Source organism: Cupressus sempervirens, chromosome 7 (genome assembly GCF_028749045.1).
Source record: "Cupressus sempervirens isolate cs-2001-9-10 chromosome 7, ASM2874904v1, whole genome shotgun sequence".
NCBI classification, from domain to species: domain Eukaryota; kingdom Viridiplantae; phylum Streptophyta; class Pinopsida; order Cupressales; family Cupressaceae; genus Cupressus; species Cupressus sempervirens.
In genome coordinates, this window is record NC_143124.1 from 599,659,930 (window position 1) to 599,687,083 (window position 27,154).

At 37.2% G+C, this 27,154-nt stretch overlaps 1 protein-coding gene across 8 annotated transcripts in view; it reads left to right on the forward strand.

The window, feature by feature from the left end:
• LOC149548160 (isochorismate synthase, chloroplastic-like) overlaps window positions 1-27,154 on the forward strand; it is a 208,020-nt gene that overhangs the window by 164,887 nt on the left and 15,979 nt on the right. For 2 of the 8 annotated variants that reach the window (XM_089792198.1, XM_089792197.1), the window contains exon 12: window positions 10,300-10,448. In XM_089792198.1, the coding sequence (XP_089648324.1) occupies window positions 10,300-10,448 (149 nt within the window). Of the gene's footprint in view, window positions 1-10,299; window positions 10,449-11,819; window positions 11,948-27,154 lie in introns of all 8 variants that reach the window. The other 6 variants (XM_089792200.1, XM_089792199.1, XR_016353997.1 and 3 more) reach the window with 5 other exon arrangements.

Consider the following 27,154-nt stretch of genomic DNA (forward strand, 5'->3'; position numbering starts at 1 on the left):
CCTTATGAATCTGGAAGGTGGGAGGAACGAAGATTAATGCCAAATCAGCTTAACAAGGATCGGAATAAGGCGAAGGGAAAAGATAGAATCCGTATTGCGCAAGAGAATTTAATTCTAGCACAGCAAGCCGAACGCCGATGAAGATTTCAGAGGATTGCCGACGGAAATCGAAGTGCGGAGGAATTGTTGGAAGAGACTCGGCAGCGGGTGGAATTGGTGGAAGAAGCACGGGAGGAGTTCTTGAATTTGTGTTCGCCGAGGGAAGAAAATTCAGACAGGAGAGCATCAACTCGCACGGCTCGCAGTGCCGATGGAGCACGAGTGTGGAGTGACCTCTTCGTCCAGGATAGACTTCCGCAGGAAACAATTTCGGAGGATCCTTCGTCTTCACCAAGGTTCGCAGCTGTCGACACCTCCGGTGTAGGAGTCCAGACTGCCGGTGTGGGAGTGCCGACCACTGTAGGAGTGCAGCCCTCCAGAGTTATGGTGGGACCCAAAGAAAAATTACCGAAATTTGAAGGCGATGGTACAGTCGACCCCCTCCGACATTGTAAGACATGTGAGACGATCTGGCAGGCAAATGGAATCATAGATGTCGACGAATGGGCCAGGCAATTTCTGGCAACCCTACGGGGTGTCGCGATTGATTGTTTTTCGGATATGGATCCGCAGAAGCTGGATACATGGGATAACATTAAAAAGGAGTTCTTGGCGGAATTTAAACTCTTACGGGATGATAATGAAATCGTAGCGGAAATTTTCAATACCAAGCAAGGGAAGCACAAAACTGTCTGCGTCTATGCCAGGAGATTAAAAGACTTAGTAAACAAAATGGAAAGCAAGCCAGCGGACGGATTGCAGAAAAGATGGTTTGTGGATGGCCTACGCTCAAAGTTGCGGAGGAAAATGAAAATCGTGCCACCGTCATCATATGCCGATGCTTATAACAGAGCATTGGACCTTGAAAGTGCGCAGAAGACAAAGAAGAAGAAAACTAGCTCCTCTGACTCTGATGATGACGAATCTGCTGGAGATGATAGCAGCGACGACGAAGGTAGTAGCAAAAAGGTTCGTGCCTTACAGAAGGATATGGTTCGAATGATGAAGGAATTTAAAAATATGCAGAAAGAGCCAAAAGGTAGTGAATTATGGTGCACGGAATGTAAGACCGACGGTCATACTAAAGGATCGTGTCTGAAGAACCAATTCTGTGACATCTGTCAGATCATGGGCCATTCAACAAAAGACTGTCCCTTTAACATGAAGACAAGAGGATCTCCGCAGGTGTTTCTCACACATGAGGCTTCCCCGTCGGGTAGTAGCGGAAATGCGAATACTGACGGTGCTACATCTGGAGGATACAGGAATAATAACAGAGGGCAAAATAATAACAATAATAATGGGAGCTGAAGTCGAACTCAGTATGATGCAAACGGACGGTCGATCGTTCAATGCCGAGCATGTAATTTGTGGGGTCATTTTGCGCGGGATTGTACAGCGGCAAACACACCGAAATTATTATGCAGATGGTGCAGACCTGGCGATCACGAAGATTCTAAGTGTCCAAAGGCTGGAGTAAACTTGATCACTGTTGGCATGGATGTAGAGGAGGTTTTGGCAATTACACGGAGGCAAGCGGAGGAAAAGAGGAAGGTGGGGGAAGTGCAGGCGGACATTGCAAAGGCATCGTCGGCGGGGACATCTTAGTTGAAGGATATCACCGGCACCTTGGCAAGGAACTTTGCAGAACAAAACATTGTACGACAGATCTTACAAACGGAGGTACCAGTCAAGATAAGTGACCTCCTTCTCACAATGCCCCAGTTACGGACGACCATTCTGAATCATACACCATTTTTGAAAGCAACGGAGGACACAGGAAGGGACAGTAGGGAAACGACGGCAACAGAGCCAATGCTGCTGGCACTCACCTCCGGACGGCATCCAACAGTCGTCGAGATGGGGATTTTGGGAAATGTTTTGACAGAGACAATTGTTGACGGAGGGTCCGGCATGAATGTGTTGCCGGAGGATACTTGGAAGAAGTTGGGAAAGCCGACGCTGTGGCCACTTGCATTTCAGTTGCTCACGGCAGACCAACATGGAATCAAACCGTTGGGAATTCTAAAAGCGCAATCGCTAACAATTGGTACGCAACCATTTTTATTGGATTTTGTGGTCATTCCATTAAAAAGAAAAGGCTATGATGCTATTCTGGGACGGGATTGGTTGGTGCAAGCAAAAGTAAAACATGATTGGAAATGCAATACCCTATCAATGGAGCGCGGAGGCAAAAGATTCATAATTGACCTACACACGCAAATGGTTGGCGAAGAGGCAGCATTGTCAGATTCTGACAGTGAAGGCGAGAGTGATGACGAAGGAAAGAGGAGAATGGAACCGGATGGAGTATTGAGACTTGACGGAGGATCGAATGACGACGACCTGGACTCGGTGAATGGCCTTTACCACTGGCAGATAGAAGACTACGAACTCTTTCCGAGTTGTAATATGCTAGGGGTCGACGAAGATGAGAAAAAGGAGGAAAATGAATGTCTGGAGGAATGCAGGGAAGTGGAAGAAGGAAAAGCTACCATGGCTGAAGCTGAGGGGAAGAACATATAGTTTGAACATAGAAAAACGAAAAATCCCACTGTCCGGTACATGGTGAATGGAAGGCGCGGAAAGAAAAGATTACACCGCAGCATAAAATTAGTGGAAGGGCACCAACAGCAAGGAAATAATCCAGTTGCGCGACGACCGCAGGCATAGTGGGCGACGGAGGTGGCACAGAACAGACGTAAGGTGTACAACAGTCGGAATGAAACCAAAGTGAAAAAGTTTAAGGGCAGATGGGTTAGACCATATCAGATTCGGAAGGTCGGCGACAATGGAGCGATCAGATTATCAACTTTGGACGGGCAGAAGGTACCTCCGGCAGTCAACAGATCCAAATTCAAAATATATGGTGCCAGGAAGACTCTGTCGTTGTCGCAGAAGGAGACTCCTTGGTCGTTGCCGAATGGCGACGGTCCGAGGTAAATTTGAGGTGCTTTGTATTTTTCTTTTGAAAAAAATAAATAAATTTGGAGCCGCGGAAAGGCCCCGCGGGCAACACCTGCCGGAGGTCCCGTGGGCAAGTCTACCCGCGGACAACACCAAACAGAGGCCCCGCGGGCCCCAGGACACCGCGGGGGCGCTGCCCCTCGACCCCGCCGGGGGCGTTGCCCCCTGGACCCCCAGTCGTGGCAGATATCAGTCGTGGGAGTCTGACCAGTTGAGAAGAGTTGAAGTTGCTGCAGGCATGGACTTTCTGTGTCCCAGAGGCAGTGGGAGCAGGTGTTGGCCGTAAGGCTGTCTTGGTGGATGCGTAGAGAGCTTGGGAGGAGCTGATCATCCAGTTGGAGGCAGTGCAGCGACACTTGGCTTAGGGTACCGAGGAATTGAAAGCAGAGAAAGCAGCACAGGTGGCTATCAAGGTCAGCTTGAGGAGACAGTATTGTGTTAGCAGAGGCTACAGATGTAACGGGATGAATGTGGAAGTGATGTGACAGAAGCAGATTTCTCTTGTTGTAGTCACTCTGTTAATGTATTTTGTTTGTTAATTTGTCTCAGATATTTTGTCAGTCGTCAAGAGACGACTTTTCTTTTTGGGGGGGATGGTGTTAGCCGACTGGATGGTTTCGGCGGTATTTTGTATTCTGTAGCCGACGGTCCGGCGGTGTTTCTGTAGCCGACGGTCTGGTGGTGTTTCTGTATTCTGTAGCCGACAGTCCGGCGGTGTTTCGGTATTCCGTAGCCGACGGTCCGGCGGTAAATAGTTTGTAACGGATAGAATAATTGTGGCCGACGGACTCCTTCGGGAAGGTTCGACAGTAGTATTTATATCCCGTCTGGGATCATTGTAAATCATCATTCATCTACTATTGCGAATAAGAATATAATTCTGCTGTTCATATTCTATTGTCTGTATGCGTTCATTTTCTTTACCTGTACGGTAAACACCTGATTCCTTGTATAAAAAGTTTTAATGGCCTCTTTCACCTTGTCCATGCCCTCATACATGTATCCCATTGTGACCTTTCCATCAGCAACCTGTAGAACAATAAGAGACTCTATGAAGTGCAATCATTGTGAAAGTTGAGACATTAAGCTTTAAGTTTTAAGTTTTACTTTTTAAATGATAATGAACATAAGCAAAGTGTAAACAGAAATGATGAAATGAATGGAAATGAGCACAAAAAAAATAATATTTGCAAAATCTCCTTGGTCGATTGTCAAAAGCCACAATCATCAGAAACTCGATCATCTGTTTCAATCCCTACATTGCTCTTTGCATATGATAACGCAGTCCACTCCTCACTTACAAACTTGTGTATCAAACCAGCCTTAGACTGAAGCAAGGATTGCAATGTGATTAAATTTGAGGTGACCCCATTGATGAGCCAACTCATTTATTTTTGAAATTTCTCATAAGGTTGAGAACCCAAGTATGACATTATATGAATTTACACATATTCCTTACATTCGCTACACGAGATTTTATCCATAAGAAGTTTGCTTGCGACAACATAATTTCTTGCATTATCTATGACTATCTGTACCACATTCTCTTCACCCATCTCTTTTAACACTTCCTCCAATAGCTAACAAAGATTGCATTTTTTGATTTTCCTAAAGCAAACTGATTTCAAAAACATTGTCACTTGAGGAGACAAAAAACAATTTGGACAGTCAAAATTTAAAAACTTAATCACTAAATAAATGGTTTACTACTAGTAAGTACAAGTTCCACAATTACTTGATGAGGAGACAAGAAAATTCAGTACTATTCTACTTCTTTTGTCGATCCAACAATAGTCATGATAGTACAACCCTTCCTCCTTTATACCTCACACTGCTCGACAATTACGACTTTGACATCAACCATCTTTTGGGTCAAAATAAGACCTAGCTCCTCATCATGGATTTAAATTTTAAACCCTAGACCACAATTGGTAATAATATCTATTGCATTTTTCCAAAAAGGAGACCTAAATCAAATTAAATAAATAGGAAAAGTATACCATTAAGTTTTACTTTCAGCTTTGAAAGTTAATATAATCAATATGGCATATACTTGAGTCTTGAAAGCAAGAAAATCAAGACATTGAAATTAAAACAATAACAAGTGCCTTGTTACATTAAATAGAAGGTTTGTAGAACCAAAGCTCTCCACGTGCCATTTTCATAGCCTCATGCTTCAAACAAGTTTTTCCAATCCATGTTCACATTCAATTGTTAGGCACCCAGGGTCGTGTGTGGAATAAAAATGGAATCTCATGGTATTTTTCTTACAAATCCAAGGCCTAATGTTCACACTCATAGTACCACTACTAGATGGAGTTAATGGAGAATGAAGATTTGAAGAGGCCTTCCACCAAGGTTTTCCATTTCTTTTATATACTTCTTTATTTATTCTTTTCTTTCTTCAAGTTCTTCTAAATGAAATTGTATTTCACGTATAACATCTTGGGGTGCTCCTTTGCATACATGGTTTAATGAAATGTCCCCATTTTCATAAGCATCAGACTTTGAGGGATTAACCTATTATTGTATCTGTTAGCATGAATGTTGATGGTCCTTTGGGGGAGTATCCTAAGCATTGCTATAACACTTGGGGAGATTGTTAGCATGATTGACATGTTGCATTCATGACTGTGTTTGTCATTGATGTCAACATAGTAGTAATTTTGTGAAGACTGGCAGAGTAGCAGATAGAGATCGTGGTCATACGGACAATGTTTTGATTATCTGGAGATGCATGGTTAAGGACATGTTCGACACTATATCTTGATAGCGAGATCAATTGCGCGTAATCTAAGTCGAAGATATACGGAAGTTAGATGTTATTTACAGAGAGCAATGCAGAGAAAGAGTGCCTAGAAAGCAGTTTCAAATGATCCTATTATATCTTCTAATATAGATATAATCCGGAGATGCACAGTTATACAGTGATAAAGGACAGCCTGATGATGACGTCACTGAGTGCGCAAGCCCTGAAGTCGCACGTGTGAGAAGTTGAATAGACTGTGAGCTGATAGTGCTATATGGTTGCAAAATAATTAATTATCTTATTGTGGTGCTATTATAATTAATTGGGAAAGCCTCAAGGCCAACTCAAGGAATTGTTTTGAGGACTTGGTATAAAGGAAAGTATTTTCTTTGTTTGTAAGTGTATGGAGTATGCGAAGTAATTTAAGAAGTGCGAATAAGAGTAGAGTATTTGAAAATGCGAGTAAGAAATCCAAGGGATTATTGGATGTCGGTAGAAATTGTAGCCGACAGGGTGTTGTCGTCAGTAAAGATTTTGTAGCTGACGGGCCGACGGGTTCATGTCGTTGGTAAAGATTTTGTAGCCGATGGGCCGACTGGTTCATCTCGTCGGTAAAAATTTGTAGCCGACGAATAGATTAGTATTGTATGTGGCCGACGGACCCCTTCTGGAAGGTTCGGCGGAAAGTATTTATACCCCGTCCGGGATCATTGTAAAGCATCTTATCTTATCGGATCTTATCTTATGCTCTGGATGTAACTTGTTGGCATATGCGAATAAAGGAGTACTGTGGCTATTCATGTTCATTATCTGTGTGCATTAATCATTTCTTAATTAACCTATGCGGTAAACATTGGATGCCAAGTTTGTGATCTAGTATTGAGATCAGAAGGAGCAGAGGTCCAGTTGACAGGGCAAAGAAAGAGGAAGGAGCAATACTGTACAATTCTATTATTCTGCAAGGAATAATACAAAGATCATTTGGATAGTGGGTTCATTGGTCTTTCCCTTGAAGCTGTTTGGACAGTGGGTCCATCTGCCTTCCACAACTCCTAACAGGGTTGGAATCTCCTAAGAGGGACTCAAGGTCTCCTAATAGGGACTAATATGCACTGAATGTATTTCACAGACTCCTAACAAGGTCCATCCTCTAACAAGGAATATTTATACTAGTACATCATCTTGTGGGTACTATCCCCACCGAGAATTTCCATGTGATCAAGGGATTCCCTAGTTAACATATCTAGCATTATTGTGCATGAGTATCTTGTGGTAATTTTTTATTATATTGGTCATATGGTTAAAATTTAATAAAGCTGATAATTGTGATAATAGTTGGATAATTGATTCACCCCCCGCCCCCCCCTCAGTTATATTGGTGGACTATATATTCTAGCATTATTCCTCATAGGCTAATTATTGTTGATAGAGGGTCTGCTAAGGTAGAGGGTTGATAAATAGAGGTTCTCGACTTCTTCAAAATTTAACATGTTCTTATTTGGTCTTTGTTTGGCTCAGATTAGACTTCGTTTGGGCTTGGTTTTATCTATTTGCTGTTTATATTAAGTTTGAGGTTGATAGAGATGGGCCCTTTTTATTTTTAGTAAGGAATTCATATGGACAAAGGATGTAGTGGTTGAGTCCTTGGTTGAGATGGCTCGTCAAAATAATGGGCTAATAATATTTTAATGGTATTTGATGATGTTTAATTATTTAAGTTATAAAGTTATAGATTGAATTTTTAATAAACCGGGGGCTTTGTCGAGGATGATGAGTAATTAATACTCATTAATTAAAAGTGTGCTTTATTAATGATGTGGTATAAAGACAACTTATCATTAGAAAAAAATATCAAAATCATTAAAGAGACTTGCTTAAGAAGATTCAAGGGAAAATATTATAAAAGTGTCTTGGAGAGAAATCAAAAGAAGGCTATTGTGCATTTGGTTTTGGTGAATTGTGTTGTTTGAGAGCCAATTGATTCTAGACTTCATGGGTCTGAAGGATTGAGAATTGTTTCAAATTTTCATGCACTTTGAACATATGAAACTATCCAGTGAATTGTACCAGAGCTTTGAATTCATCTAGAAGCTAGGATTAATTTAATTGTGTGCAAAGATTCAGTATTGCCAGCCTTACCGAATTCCAGTTGTAAAGGGTAGAGGGCATTTGTTTTTGTAGGTCACTACCATATTATGGCCCTGCTTTTGAAGTTTTTCATAGCTGTGGGTGAGAATGGAGGAACAACAGTCATCTAGAGGCTTTGTTAATAGATACTAGGGGCAGCGTTTCAAAAACCATGGGTTGCATTCTGTTGTTTGGTGTCTCCAAACATTTTTTTCTAGCTGTGGCATCATCTGTTGGATCATAATCAATGGGCTGCAAGCATTATTGGATGATTATAATTAATGCAATCAGCTATAGGTCTCTTTAGCAATTTTTAATTAAATTCTTATGCCTCATATTTGCCATAGTAAATTTGCTCATAATCAACATATTAGTTCTCATTTCAAGTGTTTGTGAAAATGTCCATTGGCTATAGATGCACATTTTACATGTAGAAATTATATGTATGCATTCAAAAGGTCAAAAGGATTGCATTTGTACTATAGTACTTTGTCTATGTATCATAGTAATCATTTGCAAGCATTTAATTTCCATTTAAAGCCATTCCAAGCAAGTAAAATCAATCTGAAAACAAAGACAACAAGATAGAGGTTTTATGGCAACTGTCTGATGAAACACATGACACAAAAATCGAAAATTTAAAAGCAAAATTTTAAGTAGCAATACCGTCGTAAAGTTAGAACTAGTTGGGGTTCTTACATTTAACATCATGCCTTGATATATGTGCAAGGTGATATTTCAATCGGTTAATATCTCCCCTACTATATTTGACACTGCAATGCCAACATATAACTTCGTTTGTTAATTTGGGGATGACATGTTTCCAACCCTTATACCTTTGGACTCTAACAAGATCTACATCAGGGTTAAACTTAGGCCTATATGAAGTACACCCAGGCTCAAACATTACCTTGCTGCTGCAACATATCGTAGAAAAATAAATAAACATCTACAATAAAGAAAATCAAACCTTAGGCTTCTTACTTTTCAAGTTTTTCATCAACATAAAATGAAACAAAACTAAAACAAAATGTAAACAAAATGGGAGTATGAATATAAAGATTTAAAAAACAACACAAAAAATATAATTACTTCAAATTTGCTCCAAAAATGAAGAAATGCACTTCAAATTCGTAGTGGCCTCCTCCAAATGCTTATTTTAGCTCCTCTGAGTGTGTGAATGCAAGCTACAAATTTGCACAAACAATCAACAATCAATATATGAGAGCCAATCAACCTGCTGGTCCATATTCTAACACCCCGTTATTCTTCTCTTAAGACTTTTTCTCTCTTATGTTTGTGAATGAAGGAATCACCTTTCTAGGTTTTAGAGATGTCAACAAAGCAAAAAAAAAAAAGTCAAAGAGAACTTTAAGATAATGTTTCTTGTGTCTTTTGGTGGCTGACTATTGTGGCCAAGTCCTAGGCTTGGGACTCGGAGTCAGCAGAGTTCTAGCTGACTTGGCGAGTCAGCCCAGACTTGGCTGAGTTTGAGTCCATAGGCCAAAAGACTTTGGAGGCATGACTTCGCTCTGGATTCACAGTCTTTTAACCATGATTCGTACACACTATATAGATGAATTGATATTAACTTAATCTTGATCTTGCATAATCTCAGTTCCTTAGAAGAAAGATAAGATACGGCGTAATCAGAATTTATCTTAGACTTGAGTATATCACACTCATTGAGTGAGGAAACCATCATCATTATACAAGTCTGTTGAAAATATAATTCTTGCATAAAAAATTAAGGGAATTAACTCTGTAGTTGCAACTTGCAAGTACTTAGAGGAAGAAATCTCTTGCAAATTAGAGACATTTGTCCCAAATTCCATCGGACCAGAAAGGGGACATTACAATTTTGATTTTGCTAATTGTAGTTTCCTCCTTTTAAACCCACAACCAATTGAGGAGTATTTGGCAAGGGGCGTTAAATCAACTGACTGTTTGTTGAGAATATTTTATATAACTAGTATTTCACTCATTAAGATAAACATTTTCTTGAATCTTCTCAAAAGTATTTATCTAGTTCCAACATTTGTGGCTCCTGTTGTTTCTAAAGTATAATATCTGAAGTCAAGGACTACATACATGCAAATTTATTTTAGTTTATGAAAGGTACCGGAAATTTAACTGAATGGTCAATTTGTACTACAGATACAAATTTCTTTTTTAATGTTTGGATTGTTAAATCTTGAGCATTGTGTCATATTTTTGACAGTAGGATAACCTTTTATGGGGAATTTCTGGATATTGATCTTGAGGACATGAAGTTGTTTCATCAACTACAATGACATATTGAATTGAAAACATTTATATTAGTTTTGATATGAGGACACCAGATTTTTTATGTAAAGGCCAATTGACAGAAATGTTTGATCGAGGAATGTATGCTGGACCCGTGGGCTGGTTTGGAGGAAGAGAAACTGAATTTGCAGTGGGAATCAGATCAGCATTAATACAACAAAACAACTCAATTTCTTCTCCAGGTAGCATGTTCCCCAAGGTAAATTTTTTGGAATGTGTTATAAATTAGTTTCTTCCCTAAATAATCTAATTGCCAAGGTACAGAGACGGAAAGGATAAAGAATGTTTAATCAGACCTTTGATTAGTGTTAATTGCTGCTTGTCAAAAGTCTGTTTTTCTGTTTACATCATCAAAAGTATACCAATTACATATATCATAAATACTGCTGCTTTCCTATCAAAATCCATGTACTCAAATTATATATTTGTTGACAAGATAAAATAAATAGATGAGCCTCTAATGCAGCATCATTCTTCTCCATCAGCACTAAAATAAATATCAAGTGATTTTGCTTCTCTATTTTCTGATGGACTACTTGATCTGTTTTATAGTTACATCTTAATTATTACCCACCTTCCCTCGAATTGGACTCCAATCTCAATGCCTGTACATTTTTGAAACAGAAAATCAAAATTCTTGATTTGGAATTTCAGAATTTTTGGATTTTAATTTTTGAAACACAGCATAGTTAGAGCATCCTTTTCTGATTTGATAATAATATTTCCTGAATTTATAGTGATTTTATAGTGATGTAGAATATTACATAAAAAGAAGAGATTTTATAGTGATGTAGAATATTACATTCTGAAAAACCATTAAATGGAAGCTCAGAGGTGCAGGGTGTGAAAAAGCTAATGGAATATTTTATACTTCAGATCTGATACAAATATTCTTCTTAAAGTCTAATATAACGGTTACTAGGTTGATCTCTCCTAGGCAAGTATGAGATTGTGAGCAATGACCATGCTCAGATATACTCTACACCAAATATTCTTCATTCTAACTCTTAGAATCACAACAATAACTGCAAACAGGAGTCCCTAAGAAATGCAACAAACTGGAGACTAAAAATAAGTTGACTGGCTGAAATTAATAATCCTCATCAGTGGGCAACTTACAGAAGCAGTAACTTCTTTCCAGAAATTTGAAACACAAGTGAGATATTTTGACAATGAGTTTTCTTCCACTGCCTGCAAGCTTGAGGGTCCCGTTGTCAATCCTGCTGAAAGTTAAAGCTCCCAAATCCTACCAAAAGAAAAATAATAAACCCAGCATGCTGAAAAGTGAACTCTAGGAAATCTTTTATAAAGCTCTCATAAGAGCTCATTCACTCTTTTAACAATTTGGGATAAATAAAACCATTTTTCACATCACTTTGACTTTCCCTAATTTTCTAGGATTTTGCTTTTTCCTCCTTATTTTCTTGTAAATACTTTTTGTGCTTATTTCGTGAATGCATTTTAGCTCATTTTTTGTGAATGCTTTCTAGCTATTCTTTTGCAATAGCTTTTATGGTATTAATCCATGAGTGCTTTCATTTAATATTTGTAATGTTCCTATTTTTTCCAGCATTGGAGTTTCAAGGATTAGCCTACTATTGTGATTTTCGTAGGCTAATTAATGTGGATAGAGGGTCTTCTATGGCAGTAGCTTGGCTTGGGAGGGTCTTATATTCTCCACATTTCAGTAAGCTATAGGTTGGTCTTCATTTCGCTCAAATTGGATTTCGTTTGGGCTTAATTTTGTGTACTTACTATTTGTGGTAAGTTGGTGTTGATTGAGATGGGCCCTTTCTATTTTCGGAAAATGCATTTGGTCACATGGAGAAATAATAGACATGCCTCTAATTTCAGACGACATATTTAAATGATGAGTATTTTGAGAGTTATTTTATTTTTAGTGGCCAAATTATTATTAATTATTAAATGGCTTATTATAAAGTTATAATTTAACTTTATAATTTCACTTAAGTTGAGAGTTGAGTTATCATTGGAAAGTGTCATTTATTAATTAGGTAAGCCAAGTCAAGTGAAAGAATCTAAAAGAAACTTCTAATTAATGTTGTGTGGTGAAGCTTCTTGAGTGAAGTTACATTTTGGCAACAAAAAAGAATTTGGAAGTTATAAACACAAGCCCATTTGTTGAAAAAAACATGCTTGGATATTTTATTTTATTTTGTTGCCTTTGTGGCTTTTCTGAGGTTTTTGATTTTGTGCTCTTGCTGAGGTATAAGGGTTTTTGAGTTTCTAAAGATTGTTTAAAGGCATTGCTGATGTGTAGTGGTTTCATTGGTTAAATCTCCTATCTGTGATTAATTGTAGTTGGGATATTGGAATTATTTCTAAGTATTGTTGAAAATTGCTGCTGAAGTATAGCAAATTGCCATTACTTCTTTACTGTTTCAGACTGTGGCTAAGAAGTTTTGTGTTACGGAGCTGATTGTTCATTGGAGAATTTGGAGTTAGGGTATGAATTGGAGGTGACTTCCCTACTGTACATTCTGTGGTTGGAAAGAACGTGTCTTTTGTGGAATTCATCACTAGCATTTTAAATTTGGAGCATGCTATTATTTGTTTGGCATCAACAATCTAGCCTGATTGTGGTTTGTTTCTATAATTTGGTGTTGATACGTCTGCACTTTTTGTCTTTTGTGGAATTCATCACTGGCATTTTAAATCTAGAGCATGCTATTATTTGTTTGGCATCAACAATCTGGCCTGATCGTGGTTTGTTTCTATAATTTGGTGTTGATATGTCTGCACTTTCAGTGCTCCCATTCACCTTGTATTTTGGCAATTGAGGCACTAAATATCCTGGGTGTTTTCTGCATTGAATTTGGACACCAATATATTATTTTTTGTGGTGATTGTATCTCCGTGAGACCGATCTATAGTTTGGCAATTTGTGCCAAGAAATCTGGGCACTTGTACAACCCATTTTGGCATCAATTTGCTGCAACAACGCTTGTATGTTGGACGTTAGAGATAATTGATATTGGGCAGCTATATTAAGAGGTACAATTTGCATTTTTGGACGACTGTTCGAACTTAACAGGCTGCAAGGGATTAATGTCTGCTTCTATTCGGCCAAACTGAATTTGCTAGATGGAATCAGGCATGCATAATTGGTCTGCTGCAACTATTCTAAAAGCTCTTCTTTACCAGGTTCATCCTTTGTAATTTGTTGGCATCTTTGCAGCCTTTCACTAATTAATACAAATCATTTCAGTTCTATTGTGATTCAGAGTTAGTTGCTTGAGAATATTTTCAATTCAGAATTTTGTATGCACATACGTGTGGGAGGGTTTATATCAATTGTGAAGTATTCAACAATGCCAAATTCTGAAAGTCTGATTCATTTGGTGAATTATGAGTAGACCAGTACATTTCCTAGCATTGTGATCAAATTTAAAACATATATATACTGTGATAACTGAATTGCTTGCCACCCAGTTTGACAAAATGTCAAAATTCTGATTAGTTTAAGGAAATTGATGTATTTGAGCTAAATTGTTGAACTATAACCAGCTGGGGTTATTACGGTGGTAACAGAGCGGTTTCTGTAACAACAGGTTTTTCTACTAACTAATTTCATCATTAAACTAACTGATTTATATTTCATATTCACATGACATATAGTTAAAAAACTGTTTGAAATCTGAAAATTAAATCTACATTGCTCTTCTATTCGAACAAGTTTAACAATATCTATTAATTGATATAATTAGCTGGAAATAAATCTAAATTAATTATAGATAACTGAAAATGAAAATTACAATTAATATGCTCATAAACATCTAACTAGTTTTTCAGATAGTATCTATCCTTTCAGTAAAATAAACTTACAACTTGAAATGAAAATTACTATACTTTCAGGTAAGAAAGAACATACTGCTTTTAGTTGAGAATCTTTCTAATTGGTTGTCCAAGCTCTAACTTTGGTGAGAGGAGAAGCATTATCATAGGCTTAACCTCCCAACTGCGGACCTTTTTACTTATCCCCACAAGTTCTAAGTTAATAGAACGACCCTCCCTACCTCGAGGTCGAGCACGAGACGTTCATTGATCTAGCCATCGGAGTTTTCAGGTGGGTTGAGGTCCCAACAACTATTTGGAAGAATAACTGAAGCATTAGGACAAAAACACGATCAATTTGCTGTGGCAAGTATGCCTTTTTATCACCTTGGCCAAGGATTTCAAGATGTGGGTTTATAACCTGATCTCCACCACTCAAGCTTGACAACTAATTTCGAAAGTGGATTTTGCATGAGCTAAATGTATTAGATTTATTTGCATTGTAATGGTTACTGATTGTTATGGATCATCGCACTAGTATGGCATGGAGGTACCATCGCACTTGTCGGTCGCCCAAGGTGCACAGTTTTCAGGGTATGGGGAACTCTCCAAAGACATAGGGTCATAGTAATGTTGAGCAATAGGGCCACACTTAATTTAGTGAACTATTACTTGTAAAGCAAAGGGGTTTACCTACTCGAAGGAACACTTTTATCATGCACATGCCTAGTTCCCCAAGTATTACCATGGGTAATCACACGGTGAGTGAGAATTTCTTTATAGTTGATCTAGATGGCATGGAGGTTATTTTGGGAATCCAGTGGATGGAAAATCTGGACAAGTATATACCGATTTTCAAGCAAATGGACTTCTCATTCATAGTTGATGGGAAGAGGGTTGTTCTTAGAGGGATGACGAGTGAGGGTCTAAAGGAGGTTTCAACCTGATGGATAAAGGTCATCTTCTAACATGACAACATTGCCTAGGCATCACATTGTTTCATTTTGATAGAACCTATAAAAGAGAAACAAATGTATGACCAAGATGATGATCTTTAGGCTATTTTGGATAAACATGATAGGGTTTTTGCTCACATTCCACCTGGCATACCTCCCCATAGAGGTTTCGAGAACACCATCAAATTGGAAGCTAGTCATCACCACACCGTACCACCATCCCCAAAAGTTTAAAGATGAGATTGAAAAGACAATTCAAGAATTGCTCGACAAGGGATGGATATGACCTAGTTCTAGCCCCTTTGCATCATCAAAGGTACTAGTAAAAAAGAACGATGAGACATTACACATGTGTGTGGACTACCATGCACAGAACAAGAAGATAATCGAGAACAAATACCCTATTCCTAGGACTGATGAACTACTAGATGAGTTGCATGATGCAATCTATTTTTGTAAAAGAGATCTCCATTTGGGATATCATCAAATACGCATGTGAGAACATGATGTGGAAAAGACGACTTTCCAATGTTGCTACGGACATTATGAATTTCTAGTCATGCCATTTGGGTTAACTAATGTGCCAACTACATTCTAGTCTTGCATGAATCACATCTTCAACAAACAATTGTGTAAATCCATGTTCGTATTTTTTTATGACATTCTTATTTATAGTATAACATGGGAAGAGCATGTGAGGCATTTGGATGAGGTACTCAAAATTATGAAGGCACTATCCTCATTCGTCAACCGGTCCAAGTGCAAGTTTGGGATGACAAAAATATAATATTTGGGACATGTCATTAGTACATATGGAGCATAGGCTCACCAAGAAAAGATTCAAGTTATTCTTGATTGGCCGCTGCCAAAAACTCTCTTAGAGTTGCAAGTATTCTTTGGACTATGCAGTTACTAAAGGAGGTTTATAAAAGGTTTCTCTTAGCTCAGCGAGCCATTGATGGATTTGACGATGAAAGGTTCTTTTCAATGGAGTAAACGAGCGCAACACTTTTTCAATAAATTAAAAGAGGCATTTGGTACTTGTCTAGTTCTTGCATTACCAAATATTTCTCAACCCTTCATCTTAGAGTGTGATGCCTCTGGGGAGGACTACAACGTTGTATCCCGATAGATTCTGAGAGTCGTGTTGGTTCCCAAAACCACAAATTGGAAATCGAGAAGTTTTGCCAATTCTCTAATAGAATTGCCCAGTCAATTTTGGCCAACGAACAAGAATGATTTTTATTCCCCTGCACTTTAGGCTTTGCTACACCTAGGTGGATATGCCTTCACCATAAATCCCGATGGCTAGATTCAAAGGTTTTTCTATAGCAAATTTAAACTGTGTGAGTTATAAGTTGACAAAATCTTTAAAACTTGTTCAAAATAAAGTTATATGAATGCTTTGATATGATTGAATGTTTATGTAATGAATGAATGTTTTTTAATGACGTCCACGAGACCAAAGCACTCTAAGGAGGAAATATATAAATTATTGACTTCAATTATAAATCTAATAATTGTACTCCAATGATTTCAAAAGACCAATGTCTTTGCTTATCCAAACAACAGAGTTAATCATAATGAAGATTGTTACATACAACTTTATGAGACAATATTTATTTAAAATAACATCAATTATCCCTACACTCCAAATGCAAAAGAGTCTTGTATGCAATTAATGTTAGTCTAAAAGGAATTTAACTTCCATTGTGGAAAGTCCGATTAGACAGAGATGAGGAAACACCTATATATCCCACGCCTATCTCTGATAATCAAACAAAGAATGCGATGAAAAATCCAATGTATAGGCTTTGTCAGAATAATTCAATAATCTTCTTACTGATCATAAAGGACAAATCCAACTGTAATATAAATATCTATGCCTTAAATAAATATAAACAAATAGACTTTTTATTCATCATTAAAATATAATATCTGAATTAAATTACAAGTCATGTTTTATAGTCCTTATTCCTCACAAAAATCTAGATGTAATATATTGCTTCTTCTAAATATCTCTTCTTGTGTCTCCTCCCAATATATCTTTTTCTTTATATCTTGTGTATTCTAAAGTTGTGACTTTTCAAAAAGTTGCATGTCTTATAAAGAAATTTATTTAAGAATTTATCACCGATGAACTATAGATAATATTCTTTTGATAGTTTAATAAACTATGGTTGTCATAAGTCATGTTTAATCTTTTGAATATATCAACACTTTTTATATCTTTCCTGATTACTCCTTGACTGCTAGCTGGCTTTGTGTTTTAGTAAGTCTCAAAAATGGTAAATGCTTTGCAATTTATGTTCAATACAAAAGATGTGGAATCCTCTATGTATTTGTTCTATATCAATGCCAAGAATTGATTGCGTACCAATTGACGGCTTATGTCAATCCAAATACTTTCTTTCTCATATGTATCCATGTTGACTTTTCTTCTATAAGTTGGATTTGCCTTTGTATATTTCACTCTTTTCCTATACTTATTTGAACGGTTCATCTCATGCTTGCTTATCAAATGCTTTTGGTTTAAATGCTGAATCATTTTGTTTTCTGTGTATGTTTATTTTTTATTACTACATGGCTCCTTCTATATATCTTTGGATGTCTTCATCGCACATAGACTTCCAGACTTGGCCCATAGAAACTTAATAAATAGAACTCCCTTATTGTTGTTTATTAGTCCTCCTTGTTCGATGATATATGACTCTATTACTGTATACGTGTGTCCAATATCTTTCATATTATCTGGGTATGAGGCATTCTATTGAATCACGTCTAGTCCAAGCATGGAATCAAGAGAAACATTTCCATCACAAGTAATAATGTTGATTTGTCATTCACTGCAATATATATGTGTGTGATGTATATCATTCTTCCTTCTGAATACTTTTCATGGTGATTTGGTGTTCCATTATATGTTTGCAGCACTCTTTCTACAAATGCACGAGAAATAAACTCCATGAAACCATAGCCATCTCATTGTGCTTTGGCTTGCATCTAGTAGCCATGCTCCATAAACATCCCCTTGGTAAATATTCGGTCACAATTGACAAGTTGGGGTGCTTTGTTACAATGCTCACGAGAAGGACAACATTTGGATGTTGCATCCTTTCTCAAGAACTCTGTAATCTGCTCTTGATACAAATTTTGATCTATGAGTCTTCACAACATCATCCGATCCACACCAATCAGCATGATGCACTATAAGAAAGCCAAAACCAATACAATCCTTTGACATAATAAGATCCTCCCACAAAATTTCCAAACCATCAATTGCCAAAGGTAACTCGACATTTGATCTACTTTGCAGTGCACTTCTAGATTCCTTGTGTCTCCCATCATCAATCTTTGATGAAAAACTTGTAACTTGGGTAATAAATCTCTCTGCATGTGAGATGAAAATATTGATTCCTGAGGATATTCTAGACTAGTGATTTGTCAATGTTCAACCTAGAATTTGTCATTCCCACTAGAATTTTGAATATGATATATCTCCCTTTAGGTGTACTAGTAAATATCTGTGTTGAGAGTGATTACCACCAGAAGGGGAAATTCCAGGCATCCTCTGAGAATCAATATTTCTTATATTATCTGCTAGATGTATTTTTGCTTTCCCCACACCTTGAGATGTTGACAAATCTAGTGAACATGAGGCTTTATACAATTTATGTCTGTTGCAACTATGCATTTTTCGAAAGCTATCATTTCATCCACTTTCTCTATCAATTCTTCATCTAGTCTTTCGTCTTTACTATTTGCATATTACCTGTAACATTTGTAGCATCTGAAACGTTGGTTTTGAGCATGTGCATGTTATAATTCATTGTTTATAGTATGATCCACATATACAGAACAAGTTTATTGTTACAGAGAATCCTAAAAAATTAACAATTTGGTGTTACAAGAAACTGACCCCAAAAGTTGATGTAAAAGACAGAGAAATTAGCTGGTGAAATTTTCAGTTTACAAGGGATTTATATATTGAAGATTCTAAAGAGATTTTGTAGTACTTAAAGGAGCAATGATCTAGGGTTCTATTTCTTCAAAATTCAGGTTCAGGGACAAATTCGAGTTTGAGTCTGGGTTTGTGGGTGGCTTTGGTTAGGATAGTATTTTGTAGGAATATGGAGAAGACTAATCATTATCAAAGGAGAAAAAATGTCAATCATAAGGTGAAAAGATAAAGGACAATGCAAAAATGGAGTCTCTAAAATTAGAGCTCCATCAAGTTGAAAGTTCACCTAGGGTGAATGATTATACTCCATCCATGATAAAGAAATGTTGGTCCTCGTGCATGCCTTGTCCAAGTTTTGACAATATCTGGTGGGTGCCAAGTTTGTTGTCTATACCGATCATAGTAGTATGAGATACTTTTTGGAACAAAGGGATCTAAATGAGAGATAGAAGAAATGGGTAAGTAAGATACTTTGACTTTGATATTGAATATGTGAAAGGGAAGATTAATGTCGTGGCCGATGCTTTGTCAAGAAAACCATCCATCTATTCATTATCCCAAATTTCAGCTGAATAGAAGGCATACATCTTGGTGGAATACGAATACTTTTGCATGTAAGCTAATGGACGACGACATTCAAGACGACCGATAAAGATAGTTGATGACATCATCTATTGCAAGGGCAGGATATACTTGGTACTTGAATTTACAATGAAATAGAAATATTTAAATAAATGCACGGATCACCTTTGGTTGGACACCAGATTCCTCAAAACCTATAGATAGATCAGGGCGAGATTCTCATGAAAGAGATTTAGGAATGATGTCCTGTGGTACGTGCGGGAATGTGCAATGTGTCAACCAAACAAATTCGAACACACTTTGTCGGTGGGCTTGTTGCAACCACTACCAATACCTGAACAAAAGTGGAATAGCATTTCCATCCATTTCATCATCGAACTTTCTAAGGTAAATGGTAGAGATTGCATTTTTTTGGTAGTCGATAGGCTAATGAAGTACATGTTGGAAGTCTTATTGGGAAGTGAGATACTGAGGGGGTGAATTAGGATCTACAAATTTTTTAACTTATTCTAACAAATCAAATGCATTCAACATGTACCCATCTCATATATAGATCACTAATCATGTAATTGTTATGTTGCAATAGATCTAAGTATGCATCATATCCATAAACATGAAAGTAAATGTACACACATAACACAAGAAATTTGGTTACCTAGAAACCCTCCAAGGTAAAGGTAAAACTGTTGTGGGGATGACACCCACAAATCTTCACTGCAACAACAATAAAGTGTGTCTATTAAGGCTGCAATGTTTGATCAATTCTGGTGATCTACCCTGTGAGCAGTTTGCTCTGTTAGGAGCTTTCGAGACTTATTTAGTCTACTTTGATTAAAGAATTTAAACATACAACTAAGTAAGCACTCTATTAACAGATTTAAATAGGCCCATTAGGACCACTCTATTAAGAGATTTACCTTGATACACTGGTTAGAATGTCTCAGTACCTGATCCTTCGGTTAGCACTTTGTTGTTATATTACAGATCTTCTCTTTCCAATCTTGATTTGATCTCCTTATTAGATATATTTTATTCTTCCCTTCACTGCTTTGTTCGGCTGCTCTATCTATCTCTTTGCTTCTAACAAACATAGTCTCCTTCGCTATCACTTCATCTCTACTCGCATCCTGTTGATTTAGGGTTTGGGTCCCTCTTTAAATAAACAATTAATGAACCTTCTAGATCAAGATCAACAATCTAGATTCATCCCTTTTGTTGTTTAGTCCTTCCATTTTTCTGATTGGTTGATCACCTCACATAGGGATCAATGATCTTTGACAAAATGATAATTACCTTCTTAGCTGTCTCTACAATCCATAAATTAAGTGTAGAAGTCAGCCAAAAATGGTTTACGTAAGCACAAACACATCTCAAAACTGGTTTACTCGGCACTTGAATATCCTGATGCTCGGTCCATACTAATATACATGTTGTCCTCGGCTTCTGAATACTCGGCAGTAACTATCTTTCTTGACATAAATTGTCTCTTCTTTGCTCGATGTTTACTGACTTCTTACATTCTTGGCATACACTGTTACTTGGTCCAAACTAGAGTACTCGGCAACCAAAGGCCTACTCAACTCAAATTGAAATGTGAACAAGTATATCATACACTTCTCAGCCTTTATTGGATGGCTCGGTCGTAGTGATGACCCACCAACTTTGCCTAGGAAATTACTGTGTGTTTAACACTAGTAGGCATTATGGCTTAGAGATCAACAATATCCCCCTTTGACATTAGTGGCAAAAACACTTTGTTATGATGTATCATTACATCCAAAATTACAAAATAAGTACTCCCCCTATGACTGTGACTCGGTCTATATTCATCATATATACATATCTCCCAAAAATGTATCTCCAAAAAATAATATTGTATATTCACTCATTTTCTAATCTATTTTCCATTGTATCTAATCAAACTATGTATTCCCCCCTTGATTTGTCATCTGTCACACTCAATATTATTTCCCCCTTGTTTTTGACATTTTTGGTTGATGGGGTGCTGGGGTCAAATTATATTTGTCCAAAAATGTCTTATGAATCTGCATAATCATTCCAAATGCATGATCCCAACTGGATCTGACTGATTCCAAAACTTCTATCTTTACTTCTAGTTGAGCAGCTAGATCAACTGAACTGTCTGTTGTAGAGTGATGATGATCTCTCTTAACCAATACTTGTGCAGCTGAAAGTTCCTTTTTCATCACCTCCACATGAGGTAGCAACATGGACTGAATGGAGCGCAATTTGGCTCTCATGTTATAATCTTTTAGCTTGCAACTCAGCTAACCTTCCTTGAGCAAAAGTTAGTCTATTGAAATGAATAAAACTTGAACTTGCGTCCATGCTCAAAGAATTTGTTGATGACTTCAAGTTTGCTTGAATTTTATCAATAGACTATTGATTCTTCATTGTGAAGAACTCAACATGACAAGGCTTGTTATACAAAGAATAAATACTCTACAAAACTCTTTCTACAGTATTTACAAGGTTTGAAAGTTCAACCTGTTTTATTGCTATTTCTATTGAAACTTTCTCCAAAACTTTGTGCTCAAATTTCCTTTCAAACCGTCTCAACAATTTGTCGTTGGCCTTAATGTCCTTGTTATTGACTCTCAACAATATGAATTAATTGATTAGTTATTGGTTTTTGCTCATTCACAGTATGAATGTCAAATGGATCTACAAAAATGTCTATTATTTCATCCAATACCTATCGTTGCTGATGTTCTCTTCTCAGCTCTTCTTGTTTTGTCTTCCTCTTCAAGAATTCTTGCAAAATTTGCATTTGTTCAAAAGTAATTGTGTTTGGGTCATACTTTGGAATAACAATGACTTATCCAATGTCACTAGCTTCCTAGGTGACTTAACCTTTTTCTTCATTTTCTTAGACCTTGGTGTGTTGACACTTGGTAAAGTAATATGCAATGATGTAGTTTCAACACTCGGTCCTTGTATTTGTTGTCCTCTAGTAGCACTCTCCTTTAGAGTAAGTATGACCTGTTGTACAAGTGTAGCAATCAATGTTTCAATAGATATAGGCATAACACTTGGCAATTGTACTAGAGATTGTATTGCCTCTTTCTGCTTCTAAGAATTTTCAGTCTGATGTTACTCGGCCTCCTTTGTTCCCTCAATGTGCGGTCCTGAGGCATTATTTGTAGATTTATCTGCTTGCTCTTTCTCTTCTTCTTCTTCTTCCTTGTTAATAACAAGAGTGGCCATAGGGGTTGGATATTGAATCACAATGAGCGCTTTGCCTTGTTCCTCGGCAATTACATCTTGTTGACCTTTCTCATCAACTGTGACTGAAGTAATTTGAAAGCCATCAGTTGTAGTGTTCATAGTTGGTGCACTCTCAATCCTTGGGTAATTCTTGATTTGTATCAATACGAGATTGGTCCATGGTAGAGGAGTATCTAAGGTTAAACTCATCAATGCTGCATTTTTTATTTCTTCCTCAGTCAAGACATTTAGATTTTGTGGTGTTTCATCATGAATGTCTTCAATGGTGACAACATCTTGCTGTCCACTCTCCTCTTCCTTTCTTCTTGTCTACTCTTTCAAATTGACTGGCTCAGTTGTTTTTGTGTTTTCTTCTTTCTCTTCTCCTGTTGGAAGAACCAACAGCCCAAATGCCTTTTTCCACACTAATGTGCTTTCTTGCACAACTTCTTCTATCTGATTTTTTAAAATCTTATAAGCCCTTGTCTTGGGCACAAATTTCTTTGCACAATCTTATAGGGCAATAGACATGTGAGTCTTGCCCAAGTCTGGCATTGTTTGGGCTAGAGTTGTGTCCCTTATTTGTTTTTTTGTAAACAATGCCCATTTCTATTTTGCATCTAATTTATTATAAAATTCTTCTGGTATACCTATGCCTAGCTCTATAGGTGTGTGCTTGTACTTTGCCATCATATCCATCATTGCTTGTTCAATCTTTTCTTTATTTTCTTTATCTAAAGAATCATAATCAATATCTTTAAAACCTAAAATTCTTGCTGATTTTCTTATACTTTCACATCCCTAATTAACATTCTTAGAAGGTAGTCTGGGAACAATTTGCAATTTGCTCAAATTGTCGGACTCAGTTTTCTCTCCTTCGTCGTCTTCATCATCAAGCATGATAACTAATTTCCTCCTTGGTTTCTTTTGTTGACCCTACTCGGTCTTTTTAGTAGCTTGTTTTCTCTTCGGTGCCTTCCTTTGGTGCAGCTGCAGGGGATGTTGCTTTAGATCCTTGTCTTGTTATCCTTCTTTGAGGTGCAGAGGTAGGAGGTATAACATTTTTCTTCAAATCCTTCTTGACCTTAGGATCTACTATCACAACTTTCTTCTATTTTGTTGCCTTAGGCTCAGTAACCACTAATTCTTTTCCTTTTGATTCTCCTTCAAAATCAGATTCTTCATCTTCCCCTTTGCCTTCAATGATCTGCAAGAGTCCTCTGCCAAGTTTTCCCTCAAGATCAGCAATCATCTTCTTCCGCTTTCTGTCCATCTTTGGCACTTTGTTTTGCATCATCATTTTTATTTTCATTGTCTCATATGTGCCAAATGGCTCTACATTCTTGTCAATCTATTCAAATAGCAAGGCTATCACAGCTGCAGTTGTTTCATCTACATTTACCTCGTATTGCATAGGCCTTAGCCATGCAACCCTTGGTAGCATAGCCTGTGCTTATATGTAGTCAGTGTCCACCATGAAACAAATATCATCATAATAGTGATCAACAACTAACTGGGGAATTCTCATTTTGTTCCTCATTTTTCCTTTAAACTACTCAAAATACTCATCCAAAATTGTCTCATAATTTTCTCCCAATTGTTCAGTACAATAATTGATTTTCTCGATCACTGGTTTTGTTTTATCCCATACTACAATTCCTATAGTTGGAAATGAATTTTGCACATAGAAAAATATGCACATCAGGATTGATCCAAACTTACACGATGTATTCTTTGCTTTCATGATTGCTCCAAGATTTTCGGATAAGTGTTGTAGTTGTAGCTTGACAAGATCATAGTTGTGATCTTTCTTTACAATTTTGTGCCCTAAGTCCACTGCAATGCATGGCACGCTATTTAGTCGGCTAGACTGATAGAACTTATGTGCAATTACATGTACTGCAAATTCAATAACGAGATCTTTGATGCCATCTATAGACATGCCTCGGCCGTTCCACTTGGCCTTGGTTTGTTCTTCAATAACATTTCTTGCTAAGCAACGCAAGGTCTTCAATCAATCTAGGGTAGGATGCCCTGTCACACAATGAATTATCACCTTATTGATTTTCACTAGCCCACTTTCCAGCCATAATTTCATATCATGAACCCTGCTTAAACCGATTTTGATCTATTCAACTTTAAAGACTTTGGGGAAAGCTAGGGCATGAATAAGCCCTTTTTTGGCAACAACCTTATTCTCATCCTTCAACACTCCATTTTCACACAATTTGTCATATGCATCTCTAAGTTCATAGGCTCCAATCTCCCCTATCTTGCACATGTAGCATGAGCAAATGTCATGCACCATAATGACTCTGGGAGGAATCGATGATAAAGCACCTGATGCGTCTCCAACCAACTCAATATCAAGAAGGTATGCCCTAAATTTAGATGGGGGGCATTGATCATTCCTTACAATTTGTGCATTGCTATCTTTCAACATTTCCTTGCCAATACCAAATGCAAATAATTTCATTTTTGACCTAGGGTTTTAAAACAAATTCAATAGTTTCACGAAACAACTCAATTTCGTTCACAAGCCTTACTTCACTTTGCAATTTGTCGATGGCATGCTGTAGAATTCACACAATCTTTCTCACAAATTGCTCTTTTCCAATAGTTCTTGAATCTCTCTATGAGTTCTAAGTCGCCTGGTGAATGAAAATGAACTTCAAAATTCGATATATACCTCCAATCGATTGAAATAGCTTTGCAATAAATGGTCCGTACTATGGTGTATGCATTACAACTGTCCTTCGGTCACAACACCATATCTTTCATTGCTCGATTAAGACCTGTTCCCAAAACCGCAAATTGGAAATCCAAGAGCCTGTCACTTCTCCGATAGGATCTCTCAATCAAATTTTGGCCAACAAATAGAAATTGCTTAGATTCCCCTGCACTTTGGGCTTCGCGACACCCAGGCGGGTAGACCTTCACCTTGAATACTGATTACCTAGTTCAAGCTTTTTATATAGCGAATTTAAACTTTGGAGTTCTTTGACTGGCAAGGTCCTTGAACTCGATGAAACTGAAACTGGATGCTGAATATTTGATAATTGAATGTTTTGTATGAATTTTGTAAATAATGGAATTGATGCTTGTAGAAGGAATATGTACATTTTCTGACTTCAAATAAAAGACCAGTGCCTTTACTCATCTGGGCGATAGAGTCAACCTGAGTGAACTTTTACATACAACATAATGTTCAATGCACTTATACTGCAAACAATTTTAATAATACAAATGCGACAGACCAATTATAATGCAATCTTAAGTTAGTCCAGAGTGAATTTTAACTCCGCTGAGAAGGAGACAAACTGGACAGAGGTACGGAAACAATTTAATATTTCACAACACCTATGATGATCAAATCTAAAATGCTAATTGACCATGTCCACTTATCTGATATCAAAATCATATACAAAATTCTAAAATATAATTACGAAGGACAATTTGCCTGCAATTTAAATCTCCACGCCATTTAGAAATTAAACAGAAGGCATTTTATTTTATTTTAAAAATAAAATAATGTACTTTATATTATAAAATCATAATAGACCCCTTATTCCTCCATACAATAATAAAATGTAAAATACTACTTCTAAGAGAATATAAAAATGTTCCGATATGTCTGCCCCTTTGGAATATATTTCTTACTCCTATTTATATCTCATAGAGTGACTTTTCAAAGGGTCACGTTTCTTCATAACAAATGTAGTCAAATGTTTTTGATTACCAACATAAAAGAATTCCTTCGATACTTTTATAACATAGTGGAGATTATTTAATTTTCTTTTAATCGAATGTTTATAGCATTTCTAATTTCTCATAAACTGTGAGACTTATTAATTTATCTCTGAAGCAGAGTGCCAAACTGCTCCTGAAGCCATATACTCTATTGCAGAGATGCCGAGATCAATACTATAGTATTAATATTCGTTGGTGTCTCCTATCGCCGAGGGTAGCCATAATATTTTGAAGCCATCTACATTACTGCCATCTATGGTGACATGGATCTTCAGTTTGACAAGGAACTTCGGCCTTTGCATAGGCCTCGCTCCTTCATATTCGCACCTACTGGTCCATGCCAGAATCGCATTAGATAGTCACCGCTTCTGAAAGACTTATTACTGTGCTCACAAGGATTTTCGTCAAGCATTTTTTATAGCCCCTGATATCTCACTTCCTTCGCGGTGGCAACTTCTTGTATTAGTCCTATGCCTTTGCGGGTGTTTTTGACCCATGAATCCTTTACCAAAGATATCGTTGCATCAAATCTTACCATCAACGCTGTTTTGGGAGCAATTTCTGTTTGAAGACAACTCTCACAGTCAAGGCTTTCACGTTGCCCTATCTTCCTTCTGCTAAGTCCAAGTTTGG